Here is a 19681-nt window from a genome sequence, read left to right as displayed (position 1 = left end):
GTGATTTTATCAGCCACTGAATATATTTAGTTCCTGATGACAGTCACAAAACTCATGCACGTACCTGTCTGTAAGAAAACACGTGGTTACTGTAAAATACTGTTAAAGTGCGTTACAGCCGGCTGGGAAACGGGTCGGGGAGGTGTGAGGTGGGTTACAGGAGTCCAGGTGGGTGGCAGGCGTGGCCTCCCGCCTCGCCAGCTCAGCCAGGGGGCACTGCTTTGTTCTGCAGGGGGGGGGGGGGGGAGAGGGGGAGAGTCCACCACTCACCAGCCCCTGCCTCCCTCAGGGGCGCTCCCTCGCCCTGGAGACACAGGAGCCAGCAGGGAGTCCCGGGGATTGGGGGGGGGGTCCCCCTGTGCTGGGCAATGACCCTGTGTCATCACAAGTCACCCCTGCTCCTAGTTCACAGCTCATCACAGCTGGAGAGAATGGGGCCCACCCAGCATTAGCCCCTGGAGCGCCTGCACGTTAAAGGGTGCGCCTGTGAGAAGGGCCTGTCTGGACGGGCTGGTTCTCCGCTCGCTCCGGGGCATTTACAAAGTAGGGGAGAGGTGCCACGTTCTGTCCCAACGCCTGGGCTTGACCTTAGCATTGATTCTCTTTGTAACACTTGCATGTGTGCGAGCAACAGACACCCATGTTTCCCCTGGAGGGTAGGACCATGTGCCTGCCAGCAAGTTACCCCCTGGGAGAAGGGAGCTCTCTGTGCCCGCTTCTCATTAAGGCTGGGGGGGGGGGAGGGGAGCGGAGAAGAAAGGAAAGCAAGCCAGAGACGGGTGTGTGTGTGTGTGTGTGTGTGTGTGTGTGTGTGTTAGTTAGTTAAGCCAAGTTGGCACCAGCGGACAGGAGGTCAAGCTGCGGAGTCTGGCTCCTGCCTGGGGACCAGGGGACTGTCTTGTGCTCCGGACTCTTAAAAAGTCTTTGCTATAAACAGCTCCCTGATCCCCTTGATACATGGCTCCACAGACAGTAAGCTTCCCTTAGGTCTCACAAAGCTCTATGACGTTTAGGTTGCGTCAGAAAGGTGTTCTAAAATGTAAGTAAGTCACTACCATCTTCTGCGGGCCCTGACCTCGGTGCCCTTCCGGAGGACAGCCCCTGCCGCCTCGGTGCTGGGCTAGTGTCCCCGACCTGGCCCGCCAGCCTGTGGCCCTCCCAGCCACCGGGACACCTCCCACTGGCCTCCACAGCAGGACGGAGCCCATCAACTTCCTCCACACAAAGCAGCTCTCCGCAGGGTAGGGCAGGGTGCCCCGCAGCCCCCGCCGCCTCCTTCTGACGGGCTGCCCCTCCCTCAGGATGCGGGAGGCTCCAGGGCTTGCAGCTGGCACCTCCTATGGGCCCTGGAGCCTCTGGACATCTCTCAACCCCACGTTGTACTGAGACCAGGCCCCGGTCCATGCCTGGGCCAGGGTGGCTGCCCTCTCGCTGGTGAGCCTGCCGCCACTCGGGCCCAACACCAGCCTCCTCCACAAGGTCACCGTGTTCATTCCCAGTGCAAACCGGATCCTGCCACCCCCCACTTTAAACCCCTCATGTCTGCCAATAACAGTAACCATGGAGGCCCCGCCTCCTGAGTGCCCACCCCCTGCCCAGTACTGTGCCAGGGGTCCCCAAAGCCTCACAGAAACCCAGAGGAGGTACGAGGAGCACCGTTAGCAGATGAGAAAGCCAAGACCCACGACTGTCAGGGTAAGACCCAACCCCCGGAACCAGAACAAGGCCCTCCTTGCTGCGCACCGGTACAGCTTTCAGAGAGCAGCCGTGTCACCAGGCCATGTTTCAGTTCGGACGTCTGGGTTCCAGCACCAGCCTAGGATTCCGCAAGTCTGAGGTCAGAAAGGAACCCGCGTTAAATGCCACCACACCAGGCCCCCGGAAGCCCTGCCTGGCACCCCCCTGCATGCCCCCCCCACCCCGTGCTGCAGGCACCCAGAGCTACTTCCTAGAGGCAAAGCAATGCTCCTGATCCTCTGCCCTGCTCAGTTCTCCATCAAATCTGGGTCCAACTCGGGAGGCCTTCCCGCCGCCTCCCTCGGCCCCACAGCCCCTGTGTAGGTGGGCGTGGCGAGCTTTCAGCACAGGCACCAGGACCACTGGCTCATTGGCTGCCTCACACCAGACCGCACCCCCCGCACTGAAAGGTACGCTCCTGGGTGCTCCACCATGGTTCTAGAATGGCCCATGAGGCCTGATCGGATGAAAGGGGGGCCATCGGACCACACAAATCATTTACCTGAGCGTGGGGAGCAGATGCGTCACCAGTCGAGAACAAACCTGGGAAGTTACGGACTGCAGCCACTGGATGTCATCGGGCATGTCGGGAAGCCACAGCAACAGTCTGCAGGAATAAAAGCAGACACAGACACACTCGCACGCGCACACACGCACCCACAAACGTGCGCGCGCGCGCACACACACACACACACACACACACACACACACACGTTCTGTGTCAGCAGGAAGACAAGTCAAAATTAAGAGAACCAAGCAAAAGCTGGACAAAAGGCAGTGAGCTTACACTACTCCTTGTCCCGCTAAGACTGCCGGCCGGGCTAACTTCTACTTCCAATCCGATAAATCCCCACGAGGTGGATTTAGGCCACTTTGTGTGTGTGTTCATCCTTCCACTGATTTTCAGAGTGTGGAAGGGAGGGGGGAGACTGAAAAACTGAGAAATATCAATGCACCAGGGACCTGCAACCGAGGTGTGCCCTTAACTGGACTCAAACCCTGGACCCTTCGCTCTAACCCCTGAGCAACGTGGCCAGGGACCAAAGTGAGGCCACTTTGGATTCAGGAAAGCTCGAGGGGTTAACATGGGAATTAAAGGAGAAGCCTGGGGGAGAAACCAAGATGGCGGCATAGGTAAACACCTAAACTGCTGCCTCGCACAACAATATCAAAACTACAACTACAAGACAAAACGGACACCATCCAGAACCACAGGAAAGCTGGCTGAGTGGAATTTCTACAACTAGAAGAAAAGAGGAAAGCACATTGAGACTCAAAGGAGCTACAAAAGAGTGAGGTATGGAGACTTGCACGCGGAGAGGATGGGCAGCTGAGTGTGTGGCTGTCTTTCTAAAGCGGGAGGGAGAAGGAAGCTCCCGACTGCACTGAACTCCAGTCCCGGGCGAGACACTGGGAAACCAGACTCATTTGGGGGGAATCTGGACTGTCAGAAAAAGAGAAAGCACACTGAGACTCAGAAGCTGCGGAGGCAGAGGTTCAGAGGCGCACGCACGCAGAGAGGACTGACTGCTGAATGCACGGGTGGCTGAGTGCACGACTGGCTTTCTAAAGCGGGAGGGAGAAGGAAGCTCCCAACTGGGCTGAACTCCAGTTCTGGGCAAGTTTCTGGGAAGCCTGACTCATTCGGGGAGAAACTGGACTGTCTGGCAGTGGGTGAAACTTGAGGGCGGCTTTCTCTCAGAGGTGCTTGCAGTGATTACCAAGGGACACTGAGACCCAGGGGCCTCGTAGGGCAGGGCTGATGGGAAACCAAGGCTGTCTGCTCTGCCCTGAAACTCCTCCCCATCCAAGCTGAGCACAGAGGCTTTTGCAATTTTGCAAGTATTGTCTCATAAGAGTGTCTCCAGCACAGAAGTTCTCCCCGCGTAGACACAGCTGATCCTCACAGCCAACTGGGCTGGAGGTCAATTTCTCCCAATGATACCAACAACAATCAAGACTTAACTACAACAAGGCTGAGCACACAGTCCACAAAGGGGTGCACCAAGAGTGTCCACCTCAGGTAACTGGGGAGGCTGAGCCACTGTGCCCTAGAGAACACCTACCACACAAAGCTACTCTACCAACTCAGGGAAGCAACAAAAATGCAGAGACAAAAAAAAACAGATCACAAATGAAAGAAATGGAGGAAAACAAACGACTGGATATAGAGTTCAAAACCACAGTTATAAGGTTTTTCAAGAATTTCCTAGAAAAGGCTGATGAATTTAGCGAGACCCTCGAGGATATGAAAAAGAACCAACTAGAAATTAAACATACACTGGCTGAAATAAAAAATATTATACAGAGACCCAACAGCAGACTAGAGGATTGCAAGAATCAAGTCAAAGAGTTGAAATACAAAGAAGCAAAAAACACTCAGCCGGAAAAGCAAAAAGAAAAAAGAATCCAAAAATATGAAGATAGTGTAAGGATCCTCTGGGACAACCTCAAGTGTACCAACATCCGAATTATGGGGGTGCCAGAAGAAGAGAGAGAGCAAGATACTGAAAACCTATTTGAAGAAATAATGACCAAAAACTTCCCCCACCTGGTGAAAGAAATAGACTTACAAGTCCAGGAAGCCCACAGAACCCCAAACAAAAGGAATCCAAAGAGGACCACACCAAGACACATCATAAGTAAAATGCCAAGAGCAAAAGACAAAGAGAGAATATTAAAAGCAGCAAGAGAAAAACAGTTAATTACCTACAAGGGAGCACCCATACGATTGTCAGCTGATTTCTCAACAGAAACTATGCAGGCCAGACCAGAGTGGCAAGAAATATTCGAAGTGATGAACAGCAAGAACCTACAACCAAGATTACTCTACCCAGCAAAGCTATCATTCAGAATTGAAGATCAGATTAAGAGCTTCACAGATAAGAAAAAGCTAAAGGAGTTCATCACCAACAAACCAGCATTATATGAAATGCTGAAAGGTATTCTTTAAGAAGAGGAAGAAGAAGAAAAAGCTAAAGATAAAAATTATGAACAACAAATACATGTCTATCAACAAGTGAATCTAAAAATCAAGTGAATAAAAAATCTGATGAACAGAATAAACTGGTGAATATAATAGAATCAGGGGCATAGAAAGGGAGTGGACTGACAATTCTTGGGGGGAAAGGGGTGTGGGAGGTGTGGGAAGAGACTGGACAAAAAGCATACCCCTATGGATGAGGACAGTGGGGGGGAGGTAAGGGCAGAGGGTGGGGTGGGAACCGGGTGGAGGGGAGCTATGGGGGGAAAAAAGAACAATTGTAATAATCTGAACAATAAAGATTTATTAAATTAAAAATAATAATAATAATAATAAATAAAGGAGAAGCCTGGTTTTCCCAGATTCAAGATGCCTGAAGCGTGGAGTGGAGACACCACCCCCTCCCCTAGACCGACTGCCCTTGGCCACGGGCAAGTCAGGCAGAGGAACCCTGACCACAGTCTCCACAGACTCCCCACCCCTGGACACTAAAAGGACCCCATGCCTGGGCTCTGATAAAGGCCTGCACCTCCACGCAGGGCAAGGTGGTGTGGGAACAGGGGGCTACTTTGCAGGGGCGGGAGGGACCAGGAAAGGTGCACCCCGGGCGGGACAGCAGAGCTGGATGTTGAAGGACGGGTTGGACTCTAAAAGATGGACTAAGGACATGCTGGCTCCACTCGCTAAGAGGAAAGGAGACACCCAGGTCCACCTGGAGAAGGCTGAGTAAAAGACATGCCGAGGATCGCAGCGCAGACAACGCCGCCCACAGCGCTCACCTCTGGACCGCCGCGACCGCGGACTCCACGGGCAGTGTCCAGGGCAGCATCACGTAAGACATGACCTTCACCGGCAGGAAGCTGCAAATCTTGCTCAGGCAGCCATCTCGGGGTTTAAGGGCCTCACTCAGTCCTGAAAGATACCAGTGGGGGAGGGTGTTGCCACCAGGGTAACCTCCCCCGAGGCTGCCTGGGGTGTCAGTGAAACGCACATCCCTGCTGCCAAAGAGGCAGGAGCTTGGCGCCTGCCATCGAGCAGGGAGTGCGGCCAGAACAGCCCTGGGACGGCCCGGGCCCCGGGACAACTCTGTTCCACTGGCGGCTCTCCCTGGAGGACACACGGACCGCAACCCCGCCCGCCTTACGGCTTTCCCAACACTCCCTCTTCTGCCTGGAGCCCTGGCTTCTGGTTCCCCTTCGTCAAGGCCTCAGGACGCCTCAAATCGTAGCCACCTGGGCATCAGCGTCTTGTTTATCTTGGAGTTCCTCCAAACGCCCGAATGGGTCTGGTTTGTGCACTCCTGGGTCCATCTGGTGTCTGACCACAGGATCAAATGCCCTACCGTCGTTCAATGACAAGTTCAAAGCTGTGGGTTTGGGGAGGGGGAGGCAGACAGGCTCCTCCAGAAAGAAGGCTTGGAGACGGGTGCACAGGCAGAGAATGATGTTCTGAAAGAAGGGGCCCACCCTCGGGGCCCCCCAAATCTGGTGTGCCCGGACCCCAGGCACTGGGAGCATGCCCGCTTAACTCAAAACGGGCTCAGCGGAGTGTGGTGTTTCCTGGCCATGTACACGTGGGAAGGGAGGCTGAGCACGGCGCCTGGGTGGGGGGGATGGTGCCAGGAGGGGGGCCTCATCTCCTCCCCGTGGCAGCATCACCCTCCTCCCCAACCCCAACCCCAACCGGGGAGAGAAGCCCTTTTCGTCTCAGCAACAGAAAGCAGCGCCCCCCTTCCCGCCCAGAGGCGTCACACCTGCGATGAGCTTGGGCGACAGTGTCTCCAGGATGCTCTCGTCCCAGGGCAGGAGGTGGACACGCAGGTGGTCCAGCAGCTCGGCCACCTCCGGCCTCCTCTGCCAGGCAGCCGGCCCTGGGGAAGCCTCGGGGTGCGTGGTTTCCCAGGAGAACGGAAGGAACTCGGGCGCCCCCGAGGGCACACTCGGGCTCGGAGCGGGCCTGTCACAGATGCCTACGCAGGGCACAGAGACAGGGGTCATTACTCACACACCCACCCACCCATGACAGCGAGGCCAGCAGCCACCGGACACTGCCCGCCTGGATCAGCTCAGGAGCAGCGGGATGGACGAGGGCAACAGGCACTGCTCGTTAAGCCTGCGTCCCCGGCCCTGATTAGGAGCTTCCCAGCCAGGCCCTGAGCAGCCGTTCAGCTGCTACTTTTATCAGCATCTCCCCTTTTCCACTGAGGAATGGGAAGCACAGAGAGGTTAAGAGACTCATCCACAGCCACACAGCCCGTCTGTGGCAGAGCGGGATTTGAACCCAGGCCTGACATCAGTCATGGCCCTCTTCCACCACACGACGCTGAAAGCAGTATTAGGCACGGGAGTGTGGGGCGGTGGGGGGCGCTGCCCCAGGAGTTGGGGTGCAGTAGCCAACACCACAGGGGCTCCCAGCTCCCTCGGAATTGGCGCACAGGGTGGAGGCGCTGGGGGGTGGGGGGCAGTAGCTTCAGAGGCCCCGGCTGCCCTGGCTCACCTGTTGCCTCCACCCTCCGGTTACAAAGACCAGGGGCTTCCCCTGGACGCCCCTTGGCGCTCCCGGATTACCCCTCCCATTTATGCTTCTCTACATCTCTCCTGGGGCCTCCCTCAGACACGCGGCTCACCCCCTGGTACAAAGCTTGCCCCAGGTACAGATGTGTTCCCAGGAGACATCACCTGCCCCCTCCCCCCCGCCATGAGTCCCCTGCATGACCCCAGGGACCAGCTGCCTGAGGACCTGCTGACATATGTGAACCCAAACCCAGCACGGAGCGTGCAAACGCTGGGCCACATGCCAGTCTTCACAATGACAGGAATCACCTGGACATACTTGAATCCCAGCTCCCCTCGACACAGACGTGGAAACAGGCCCAGGGAGGGAGGTGGCCTCCGCAAAGCCTTCTCATTGCTATCCCTGGGGCCCAGGCCCGGAAGCCATGGAAAGCCCTTGTGAAACTAACAGGGGACACTGCGTAAGGAGAGCGCCTGGAGCAGGGACATCCCGGGTTCAAATCCCAGCTCTGCCCCTCAGGGAGTGGAGTGTGGTCCCCGGCTCACCTCTCCAAGCCTCCACTTCCCCATCTGTAAAATGGGGCAGAGGGTTCCTGGGTAGCGGAGCTAATTGGAGGGCTGAGCCCGACAGATGGTGAAGGTGGGGAGCACCACGTGATGTCACATCATCTGGGGCTCTCCAAAGCTGCTAACAAACAGCTGATGAAAAGGGCACATCTGGCCTGGCCAGTGTTGCTCAGTGGTAAGCGTCAACCCATGAACCAGGAGAGCACGGTTCTATTCCCTGTGAGGACACATGCCCAAATTGTGGGCTCAATGCCCAGCAGGGGGTATACAGGAGGCAGCCGATCAATGATTCTCTCTCATCATTGATGTTTCTATCTCTCTCTCCCTCTTCCTCTCCCTCTCCCTCTCTCTCTCCCTGAAATCAATAAAACCATATTTTTCAAAAAGCGCACCTCTGCCCCCCAGCCCATACATACTGTTTTCTTCCAAGAACCTGACCGCGTCTAAATACCCTCGTAGGAATAACTCTCCAAGCACCTGTAAGCAAAGCAAATGAGTGAGCTCCTGGGCAGTGTCACCAAGCCTCACTCACTTAAACTGAAGGCCCCTTCAAACGCTGAGCTGCCTCCCTGGACCAGGCACGGCCTCTATGTGTTTGAATGTTTTGGGCTGTTTTTACAGTAGCTGATTTCTACTTTCATAACACTGTGATCTGAGAAGATGCCTGATATGATTTCAATCGTCTTGAACATGTAGAGACTTGTTTTGTATACTAACATGTGGTCTATCTTTGAGAATGCCCCATGTGCACTTGAGAAGAATGTATATACTGCAGCTTTGGGGTGAAATCCCATATAATAAAAGCCTAATATGCTAAGTGTCCGGTCATCTGGTTGGCTGTTCAATCAATCAAAGGGTAATATGCTAATGATAGGCTAAGGCCGCTCAACCACTCGCTATGATGTGCACTGACCACCAGGGGGTAGACAATCGACCCGCAGACCAGTAGCTATGACATGCACTGACCACCAGGGGGCAGATGCTCTGACTGATAGGTTAGCTTGATGCTGGGGTCCGGCCAATTGGGACTAAGCGAGACATGCCCTGGAGCCCTCCTGCAGTGCCTCCTCGGCTGGCCAACCTCCCACGTCCCTCCCCAGCCCCGATCGTGCACTGGTGGGGTCCCTCGGCCTAGCCTGCACCCTCTTGCAATCCAGGACCCTCTGGGGGATGTCGGAGAACCGGTTTCAGCCTGATCCCGCAGGCCAAGATGAGGGACCCCACTGGTGCATGAATTCGTGCACTGGGCCTCTAGTGTTCTATAAATGTCAATTAAATCCATCTGATCCAGTGTGTCCTTTGGAGTCACTGGTTCCTTCTTAATTTTTTGTCTGGATGATCTATCCAGTGAAGTCAGCAGGGTGTTAAAGTCCTCTACTGTAACTGTATTGTTGTCGATCTCTCCCTTAAAGTCCTTGAGAAGCTTTTTTATATATTTAGGTGCTCCTATATTGGGTGCATATATGTTTACCAGGGTTATATCCTCTTGTTCGATTGATCCCTTAGTATGATGGCGTGACCTTTGTTGTCTCTTATGATGGCTTACACTTTGAAGAGTATTTTGTCAGATAGTAGTATTGTCACCCCAGCCTGTTGTTTGTTTGTTTGTTTACATTTGCATGGAAAATTTTTCCCAAACCTTCACTCTCATCTGATGTGAGTCTTTCATTCTGAGGTGGGTCTCTTGTAGACAGCATACAGTTGGGTCATCTTTTGTATCCATTCAGCTACCCTACACCTTTTGACTGGAGCATTTAATCCATTTACATTTAAAGTTATTATTGATAGGTACTTATTTATTGCCACTTTAATCCTGCATGCCCAGGTTTCTCTATTTCTTGTCATTACCGCAGTCCCTTTAGCATTTTTTGCAATGCTGGCTTGGTAGTGATAAACTGTTTTAGGCTTTTTTTTTTGTCTGGGAAGCTATTTATTTTACCATCTATTTTGAATGATAGCCTTGCTGGATATAGTAATCTTGGTTTCAGATCCTTGCTTTTCTTTACCTTGAATACTTCTGCCATTCCCTTCTGGCCTGAAGAGTTTCTGATGAGGAATCAGTTGACAGCCTTATGGGAGCTACTTTGTGGGTAACAAATTGCTTTACTCTTGCTGCCTTTAAGATTCTTTCTCTTTAATTTTTGGCATTTTAATTATGATGTGTCCAAGCCAGGGCCTTTTTGGGTTCTTGCTTGGGACTCTCTGTGCCTCCTGAACTTGTGGGACTTTTTCCTTCACCAGGTTAGGGAAGTTTTCTGCCATTATTTCTTCAAACACGTTTTATATCCCTTTCTCACTTTCTTCCCCTTCTGGCACAACTATTATGCGAACATTGTTATGTTTCATGTTGTCCCACAGCTCCCTTAAACTGCCCTCTTATTTTTTAATTGTTTTTTTCTTTTTGGTTCTCTGATTGAGTGATTTTTTTCTACCCTGTCTTCTAATTCACTGATCTCATCCTCAGCTTCCCCTAATCTGCTGTGATTTCCTTCCAATGTGTTCTTTATTGGTGCTATGTCAATCTTTATTTCCGACTGTTCTTTTTTCATATTTACTGTATCTTTTCTCATGCTGTTGAGCATCTTTACCATCATTATTCTGAAATCTATATCAAATGAATTTCGTATCTCCATTTCATTTAGGTCTGCTATTGGAGAATTCTCTTGTTCTGTCATTGGGGGTTGTTTTTTTTATCTCTCCATTTTGGGTGCCTGTTTGGGTTTGTGACTGTGTATTAGGTAGATCTGCTACACCTCGGGCAGCATAGTTTAAATGTCCCCAGATGATTCCCACAATCAGAGTGGGGCACCTATTCACTGAGGGGTCTGCTTTGGTTTGTCTGTGTAGTGAACCACACTAGTGGGTCCCCAGGGAAACCGGAGCACAGAGCTGAACAAACAGCCCCACTCACCTTGACATCCGGGGGGAACACTACTTGGCTTATCAGGTGGACGTTCTCTAAGCAGAAGCGGAGGCTGAGCTTGGACACGTCCATATACAGGAAGTTCGTGGACTTGACCTTAGGACAGATGTCATGCTCCCCAAGGAACGGGGACACGGTGATGGTCGTTTTGTCATCAAAGCAGGGTACACTGTCAGTAAACCCTCCATCCACGTACCGCTTGTAAGGGAGAGAGGAAACACATCCTGTCAGAAGCTCTGGGCAGGAGTTTTCCTGGTGCTCAGATTATGGGCAGAGGCTTCTCAGAACCACAGCTGACCCGAGGAGGACCGGGTTTGGGGAGCCTCTTTCAACACTTTCGGCTGGGCAGGCAGGTTTGGTACAGGCTGGACAGTCTGCCCCTTCCAAACCAATGCCAGGAGCCCTGCCCCAATGTGACATCCTCAACTGTCCGCAGACAGGACAGATGTCCCGGGTGGGGACCAATCAGCTCCAGTGGATAATGGCTGCCCTAGAGGGAGCTGCCCCTGCTGCTGCGCAGCCCAGAGCCTGCAGAGCACACACTTCACTCTGACTCTGCCCGCGCAGGGCTCACAAGCAGCCGTATGTGTCTACACCGAGGATCTGTTGATGGAACTCAACCACGGCTCTGTCGCAGCTCTGCCCCAAACCCCGGGCTAACAGGACAGTCAGTCCCAGACAGCATGGAAAGTCTCCACCCTGAGAAGGAAGCTCTACTTAAGGGAGTTGCTGAGTCTTAAGTGTCTTATTCTTTAACTAGGCCATGGGGCACCTGTCCTCGGTGCTCCGGTGAAGATGACATGAACCACCTCACCTTCCCGAAAGCCAGATAATGGATTCTTGGTGAGTTGGGCTGGAGGTGGGCAGGGTGCAGACACAGCAGCTATGGAATCACTGTCTCAAAGCTGAGAGACAGAAGGCCCTGTGTTAGGATGCCTGAGCCCAGCACCCTGCAGGCAGGAGCTATGTAAACACAGTATAAAAACAGACTTACCACACCTCTGAAGGTCGGAGGGATTAAGCCACAGAAATAAGGGATGAAGGAGGAACAGATCAAGGCCTGTGAAGATAAAAGGGAGTGAAACCACAGGCAAAGAGTAGGCCCTTCATTCCCCTCGGCCTCCCTGAGCCTTCTCTCTATGTGTGAGAAGAGCTAGTCTGAAAGCACTCTTTGCACACAGTAGGCACTTTAATTAATGGGTTGAATGAACAATGAACCAACCTACACAAGTGCATTTCAGCCCCAAGTACATGTCCCTGCTGCCCACGACAGTCTCAGTGGCCATCGCAGACCTGACCTGGAGCTGTGGATGCGATGACTGACTGGGAAGGACTAGATCAGACGCCAGCTGGCTGACACCCTGGCCCTGGACCCCAGCCCAGGATTCTGAGGCAGCAGCTTTGGGGGGGGGGGAGGGGCCGGCTCAGACTGCAGTTCTCACAGGCCCCCAGGTGATGTCCACGCGGGTCCAGGGACCACAATGGCGTAGCACCGGCCGGAGAGCATTAAGCAGCACCCAACACTGACTTACAGAGGAACGCCTGTGGGAGGGGACAGGTGCTGGCTGTCTAGAAGAAACTTCCAGAAATAAGGTTCAAAGATGATTCTGGCTGCTAGATGCTGCTGGCTCTATGCGCCAGGCTGCTCTGCTATGCAGACGTGTGTGAAGTGAGGTGTCTATTAATCCCCCATGAAAGGCTTCAGGCAGGTGAACTGGTATTGTGACCTTGTGGACAACCTCCTCAGGGCTGGGCCCTGAGGACAGAGGCTCCGCCTCTTGCTGCTTTCCTCAAGCTGTTCTCATGCAGGAACACGCTTCCCGTGCAGGAGGGACACCTAGGGACAGGGCCCTGACAAGGTGGGCAAAGCCAAGCGGGAGCCATCCTTTAACATGCAACCTGTGCTGGAACACGCAGGGTTTCCCATGCTGTGGCCCAGACCACGGAGGCACAGTGTGTACGTCCCGGCCAGCCAGGTGCTTGTGCCGCTGAGAAATGGGCAGGTGGCCTGCGCCCGCCTCTCCGTGTGACGCCCAAAATGAAACAGCCTCTCCCTTGCCAGCACCCAGACAGGCCCCTGCTTACGTCCACAACTTCGTCCTTGGACCGGAAGTCGGACACCAGGACGTTTTCCCAGTCGGACACTCGGGTGAGCGAGATGCACATTTTGCCTGAGATGAGCTTGTGGACGTCGGCCGGGAGGTGTTTGTGGAGGGACTCGCGGAGGAACCTGACGATGCTGAAGGACGGGTGGAGGACGCCCAGGGTCCGGCTCCTGGCGGACTGGACCATGTCTGTGAGGACCTGCAGAGTCCGGTCTGTGGGGGGAGACAAGCACACAAAGGGATGGAGGTGCCACCCTGGAGAGGGACCCATGTGTAGCAAGACCAGGAACCAGGCGGAGGGAGCTGTGTTCTCACGTGGCTACAGAGCCCTTAAAATGGGGGTCGTCCAAACTGAGATGTAGTTAGAGGATCTCAAACTTAATGAAAAATAGAATGTAAAATATCTCAAAACACTTGTGTCCGTACTAAATGGGAGAAGGATACTGTTGGGTTATATTGCGATGAATAAAATTAACTTCACTGTGTCTTTACTTTTTGCATCCTATTTCTAGGAAATGTAAAATGACAGCGCCCTCCCGGCCTGGCCCGGAGAACGAGCCTCAAGGCCCGATGCCCTCTCCACACCCCACTCCCCAAGAGCCAGAGCCAGGGAAGCCTCAGCATCAGGCGTTAGCAGGAAGGCCTGACGCTCCAAAGGGCAGAGAACACCAGGCTGGCACCAGGGCGGGAAGCCTGCCTTCAGCTCTCACCTGCCTCCCCCTCCCACTGGCCTCTGCCTCCCACTGGCCTCCAGCTCTCACCTTACTCCACCTCCCACCTGCCTCCACCACCCACCTGCCTCTACCTCCCATCAGCCTCCAACTCTCACCTGCCTCCCTCTCCCACCTGCCTCCACCTCTCACCAGCCTCCAGCTCTCACCTGCCTCCACCTCCCACCTGCCTCCCTCTCCCACCTGCCTCCAGCTCTCACCAGCCTCCAGCTCCCACCTGCCTCTACCACCCACCTGCCTCTACCTCCCATCAGCCTCCAACTCTCACCTGCCTCCACCTCCCACCTGCCTCCCTCTCCCACCTGCCTCCAGCTCTCACCAGCCTCCAGCTCTCACCTGCCTCCACCTCCCACGTGCCTCCCTCTCCCACCTGCCTCCACCTCTCACCAGCCTCCAGCTCACACCAGCCTCCAGCTCCCACCTGCCTCCACCACCCACCTGCCTCTACCTCCCATCAGCCTCCAACTCTCACCTGCCTCCACCTCCCACCTGCCTCCCTCTCCCACCTGCCTCCACCCCTCACCAGCCTCCAGCTCTCACCAGCCTCCAGCTCCCACCTGCCTCCTCCACCTCCTACCTGCCTCCCTCTCCCACCTGCCTCCACCTCTCACCAGCCTCCAGCTCTCACCAGCCTCCAGCTCCCACCTGCCTCCACCTCTCACCAGCCTCCACCTCTCACCAGCCTCCAGCTCTCACCAGCCTCCAGCTCCCACCTGCCTCCACCTCCCACCTGCCTCCACCTCTCACCAGCCTCCAGCTCTCACCAGCCTCCAGCTCCCACCTGCCTCCACCTCTCACCTGCCTCCATCTCTCACCAGCCTCCACCTCTCACCAGCCTCCACCTCTCACCAGCCTCCACCTCTCACCAGCCTCCACCTCTCACCTGCCTCCACCTCTCACCAGCCTCCACCTCTCACCAGCCTCCACCTCTCACCAGCCTCCGCCTCTCAGCAGCCTCGGGAAGTCACTTCACTGCCTCTCAGTCTGAGACTGTGCGTTTTCAGTGTGAGGCTGTGTCTCCCTACCTGCATGGCCCCCTGAGTCCAGGCGGAAGGGGCACATGTGCACCCAGCGGGCAGGGCTGCCAGGCTCTCCTGCCAGGTCAGCCTGGGTAGGATGCGCTCTCAGAAGCTCTGCCCAAGTTGCAGCCCCTGGGAAAGGCTCCTTGGAGGTCCGCCCATGAGGCAGGAGGTTAAAGCAAGAACCTGGGAACCGCTCCTGCCAGAACCTCCAGAACCACTTTCCAGGGACGTGGTGGTCCCTGCCTCCCCCTGTGCTGCAGGCACAGCCCCAGGCTCGGCCTGTCCTGCCTATCCCGAACCCCTGCACTGCTCTGCACTGCATTCCAGTCCTGGGGTCACAGCCCCAGTTAAACGTTCAACCACGTGGGTGGCTACAGGTCACCTTGGGGTACAAGGACTGGCTTTAGCACTGCTATAGCCCGGGGGAGAGGGGGAGGAGGACGGGCCATCCTGGAGGTCACATCCCTGCCCTTTGCTCCTCTCCCCCTGCAAGGAGAAGGCAGCCAGGGCGGCCTCCTGACCCCACCTCCCACTCAGCCCAGGGTCCCTCCAATGGCAGGGTCTCCTGGCAGGAGCTTCCTGGTCCCCAGCGCAAAGGCAGCCCTGCGGGCTGTGTCCCACCCAGCAGCCCCTGGTTGCAGCCAAGAGTGAGTCCCTAAGGAGCCCAGGTAAACTGGGGCTGATGAGGCGCATGATCTTCCTTCTGGGGACCTTTGGGTGCCAGCAGCTCCACACTACCCCTTGCACCCAGCTCTACCCCCTGACTGGGAACCCCAAGCCGAGGAGGCTGCACCCCAGTCCTTTAGGCACAAGCCTCCCTCCCCCCCCTCCCCCCAATGGCTTCCACATGCACAGACGTTAATTCCGACAAAACTCAAAGGGCACTGAGTGGGGTGCGGAGGGTGAGCATGGTGTGGGGAGGTCCAGGGGCCCCGCCAGCCCCTAGGAAGGACCTGAATCACTGGAAAGGAGAGGAGATAACTTTCAAACCCTCCTTCACACACACAACACCTCCCCCCGCCCCCAACCTCCTCATAGCCAAACCAGCTGGTCTCCAGGACTCCAAAGAGTTGCCAGCTGCCTGAGACCCATCCAACGCCCCCCACTCCCTAGGGCGAGCGCACAAAAGGCGCAGGAGGAGGAAGAAGAGATGGTTGGTGATGGTGTCTCCAGTCCCTTCAGTTCCCAAACAAAGCAGGTGCCCACCGTGGGGCACAGTCCACAGCCCACATCTGGTTGGTAAGACCCAGAGCAAATCGACCCTCCCGTGGGCACTCAGCTCAGCGATACCCACCACTGGGACCAGCTCCACCCTCTGCCTCCTGGGTCGCATTCCCTGGAAGACGCGCTCAGGCCTGGGGAACAGGCCTTCCTTCCAGCACGGACTCAAGAAGGGGGTGAGGAGGGGAGGCGCTCAGGATTCCCACGCCCAGAGGAGCCGCTCCCAAGGCGCGCCCCCTTCCCAGACTTGGCGACCGAGCCCACCCGCGAGGCGAGAGGACGCAGTGGAGGGGGCATCTGTCTGCGGAGGCGCCCGGATGTACCTGCAGTGTCCGCGTCCAAACTCGGATCCACCGGGCACCCCGCAACCCTTAGGAGTCGCCCGCAGCCCAAGCCTGCGGGCGCCCCCTCCTGGCAAGGAGCCCGTGCAGCCCCGGACGTACCCATGGGAATACGCGCGAGGAAGGTGACGCCGTGCAGCGCCCCGGCTGAGCTACCGAAGAACATGCGCGCGTCGCGGAGGAGGTGCGGGGCGCGCTCGCTCAGGCAGCGGGTCGCCCCGAGGTGGTAGAAGCCCAGGAAGCCGCAGCCCACGAAGGACACGCTCCAGCCACGCTCGGAATCGCACATAGCGGCGGCGGGTCGGGGTCCGGGATGCGTGGTCTGAGGTCCACGGTCCGCCGTTCACTCAGTCTTTAACCACACCAACTCTTGCCCCGCGCGCGGCCTCCCAGCCACCGCCCAGGGGTTCCCTGAGTGACGTCAGCGCGCCTGGCCCCACCCCTCGGGCTAAGTGAAGGAGCCGGCGGGCGGACAGGTCGTCCTACCCGTCAGTCATTTCACCCGGGCTGGTAGGATTTGGGGCGGGGCCTAGGAGGGGCAGACGGGCTGTGGGGCGGGGCCTGGGAGGGACAGACGGTCTGTGGGGCGGGGCCTGGGAGGGACAGACGGGCTGAGGGGCGGGGCCTAGGGACGACAGACGGACTTTAGGGCGGGGCCTGGGAGGGGCAGTCGGGCTGTGGGGCGGGGCCTAGGAGGGACAGACGGGCTGTGGGGCGGGGCCTGGGAGGGACAGACAAGCTGTGGGGCGGGGCCTAGGAGGGACAGATGGGCTATGGGGCGGGGCTTAGGAGAGACAGACGGCTGAGGGGCGGGGCCTAGGAGGGCAGATGGGCTGTGGGGCGGGGCCTAGAAGGGGCAGGCGGGCTGTGGGCGGGGCCTAGGAGGGCAGACGGGCTGTGGGGCGGGGCCTAGGAGGGGCAGATGGGCTGTGGGGCGGGGTTTGGGAGGGGCAGGCGGCCTGTGGGGCGGGGCCTGGGAAGGGCCGACCTGCACCTGAGGGAGGGTGGGGGCGTTTTCCCTACTCCAAATGACAGGGATGGCCTGGAAAGGGTCAGCGGCCCCTGCAGTTCCTCTTCATCCCTGAGGTCAGGGAGGAAGCAGCAGTTGCCCACTGAGGTCTTTAATATCTTCCCGACACGTGGTCATTCCCCTTTTCCCAGGCCTTAAGCAGGCCCGGCATCTGCACGGCATGTGTAATGGCTTTGCTGTGGTTCCCTGCAGTTGTGTGTGATGTCTCAACGCATGGCAAGTGGTGGAGATTCTCATTTAAGGACAGTGAGCGAAGTTTCCATTTCAGTTTCACTTTTAAGTTTATGTAGTGACGGGTTGACCGAACTGTGGCATCCCGAAACTTGCAGGACCTGGGTTTCCCCAAGGGGTGACAACTCAGAATTCATAATGAAGCGAAAGTGGTGACTTCCCGAACAACCAACGAGACTCCGGACCTTCTCAAAGGGCAGCAGGCGGGTGCGTGGACTGGGCTTAGGTCCCTGGATGGGAGGGTGCACGCAGACAGGCGCCCACTCAGACTGTGCTGGCTCAGCGGGGACCCACGGGCTCCAGGGGGCCCACGCACTTCTTCCCTGCAGTCCCGCAAAATGAGGGCAAGCACCCTTCACCCAGTAACCAAACCCACACCTGTGGGCGGCCTCGGCTTCTCTGTCCCCCTGCCAGGTGTCTTGTTCTGTCACTGTCCCCCCTCAGTGCCCCAGGCTGGCTTCCGGTCCTTCCACAGCCACACACCTTGGCCAACCTTCCCCGCCCCAGGGACAGCCCTGTGTCCCTGCAGCCCCCACCTCAGCCCAGCTTCCCAGCCCTGGCTGTAATTCACACACAGTTTACCACGGTAGCCTTTTTTTAAAGGCACAGTTCAGTGGCCTTAAGTGCATTCACAAGGCTGTGCACACATCACCATTGCGAATTTGCAAATTTGTTTCATCTTGCAGAACAGAAACTCTACCCCATGAATCACTAATTCCTCTCCCGCCTGCCCAGCCCGCCTGCCCAGCCCCCTACGCCAGCATTTACTTTCTGTCTATGAATTCCTCGCCTGCAGGGGCTGCAGAGAAGTGGATCACACGGGGTGTGTCCTCCTGGGACTGGCTGATGTCACTGAGCATAATGTCCTCAAGGGTCACCGGGTGGTAGCCTGTGTGGGAATCTCCTTCCTGGTTCAGCTGCCTCACGGTCCACTGCATGTATTGACGGGGTTCAGGACACACCACCCCAAAGACGGCCCCGTGGCGTTTGGGTATTTGAAGCTGAAGGACTTGAGAAAGGGCAGGGCGGGCAGGACTCTCTGCCAAGTCCCTGGGCGGGTCATGGGCCCTGATGTGAGAGGTGCTGCCCTCTGCAGGCCCGAGGCCATACTTGTCTCCAGACGCAGAGCCACAGAGGCATCGGAGTGGACACGTTTTGTCACGTTTCCTCCAGGTCCGGCACTGACCTCATTGCCTCTGTCCCATCCCATCTTTCTAGAACTTTCCACCCTTCACCCAACCAGCATAAGAGCACCCCCTGAGTGATTTCCTTATGCAGGCTCCTGCGTCAGGTCAGGCTTATACCAAACTAGAGGCCGGATGCCTGAAATTCGGGACCCGGCTTCCCTCCAGCTGCCGATGGGCACCCGGGACCCGGGCTTCCCTTGCAGCCCTGGCTTCGTCTGAAAGGTCTAATGAGCATATTTTGCTTTTATTATTATAGATAATTTCTATGCTTTTTTTCAGAAATCTGTCTTTTGCTTCAGGGGTCAAGAACTTCAGGGGGTCAATTAGTCAAGAATTTAAAAAGTAGAGGGATGGAGGATGAGGGAGGGCTAGAGCGGTCCATGGGGGGGGGGGGAAAGGGAGACATGTAATACTTTCAACAATAAAGATTTAAAAAATAAAAATAAAAAATAAAGGCATAGGGGGCCCTGGCGGTGTGACTCTGGTTAGAGTGTAGTCCCATGCACCATAGGGTCGCGGGTTCGATTCCTGGTGAAGGGCACGTACCTAGGTTGCGGGTTCTCTCCCTGCCCCAGAGGGTACCTCCAGGAGGCAACCAGTTGATGTATCTCTCTCACATAGATGTTTCTCTCTCTCTTTCTCTCTCTCTCCCCTTCCCTCCCTTCTACTCTCCCTGAAAATCCACAGGAAGATTACCCTCAGATGAGGATCAACGACAACAAGAGTACAGGGAAGAGATCGTTCTCCTCGCCTTCAGTATATTCCACATGTCCATCCACTCTCGTGACTCACTCCTGCATCTCCAGATAAACACCTCTCCTGCTCCATCCGGGTCCCAGAACCCACCCTTGGGCACTGGCCCTCAGAGATGAGGCCCCTCCCAGGTTTGTCCTGTCCCCAAAACAGGACCCGGAAGTCCTTTGTCAGGCACGCGCTCCCTCCAGCCGTCCTGCTCCCATTGGCCATGCTGGGAGAGCATGCACTTGTGTAACTTTGAAGGTCAGATGGACAAGCCATGGAGAAGTCAGACGGACATTCCTGGCCACATGCAGAGGCCATGTTCCTAGTGACCATTGTCTCGCCTGCCAGA

General features: G+C 56.1%; 1 protein-coding gene across 1 annotated transcript; it reads right to left on the bottom strand.

The window, feature by feature from the left end:
* On the bottom strand, window positions 1–16545 carry LOC308243787 (1-acylglycerol-3-phosphate O-acyltransferase PNPLA3-like). Its single transcript, XM_080659576.1, has 9 exons — window positions 16246–16545; window positions 12809–13041; window positions 11718–11783; window positions 10712–10921; window positions 8217–8277; window positions 6474–6689; window positions 5500–5632; window positions 2240–2344; window positions 1–1832 (listed from the first exon to the last, which is right to left on the bottom strand). Exons 1-9 carry the CDS (start codon window positions 16430–16432, stop codon window positions 1817–1819), a joined length of 1227 nt encoding a protein of 408 aa, XP_080515702.1. The 5' UTR covers window positions 16433–16545; the 3' UTR covers window positions 1–1816.
* Between the last annotated feature and the right edge of the window lie 3136 nt (window positions 16546–19681).

Source organism: Plecotus auritus (genome assembly GCF_963455305.1).
Source record: "Plecotus auritus genome assembly, chromosome: 3".
In the NCBI taxonomy this organism is placed as follows: domain Eukaryota; kingdom Metazoa; phylum Chordata; class Mammalia; order Chiroptera; family Vespertilionidae; genus Plecotus; species Plecotus auritus.
This window is presented reverse-complemented; position numbering and strand designations above follow the sequence as displayed.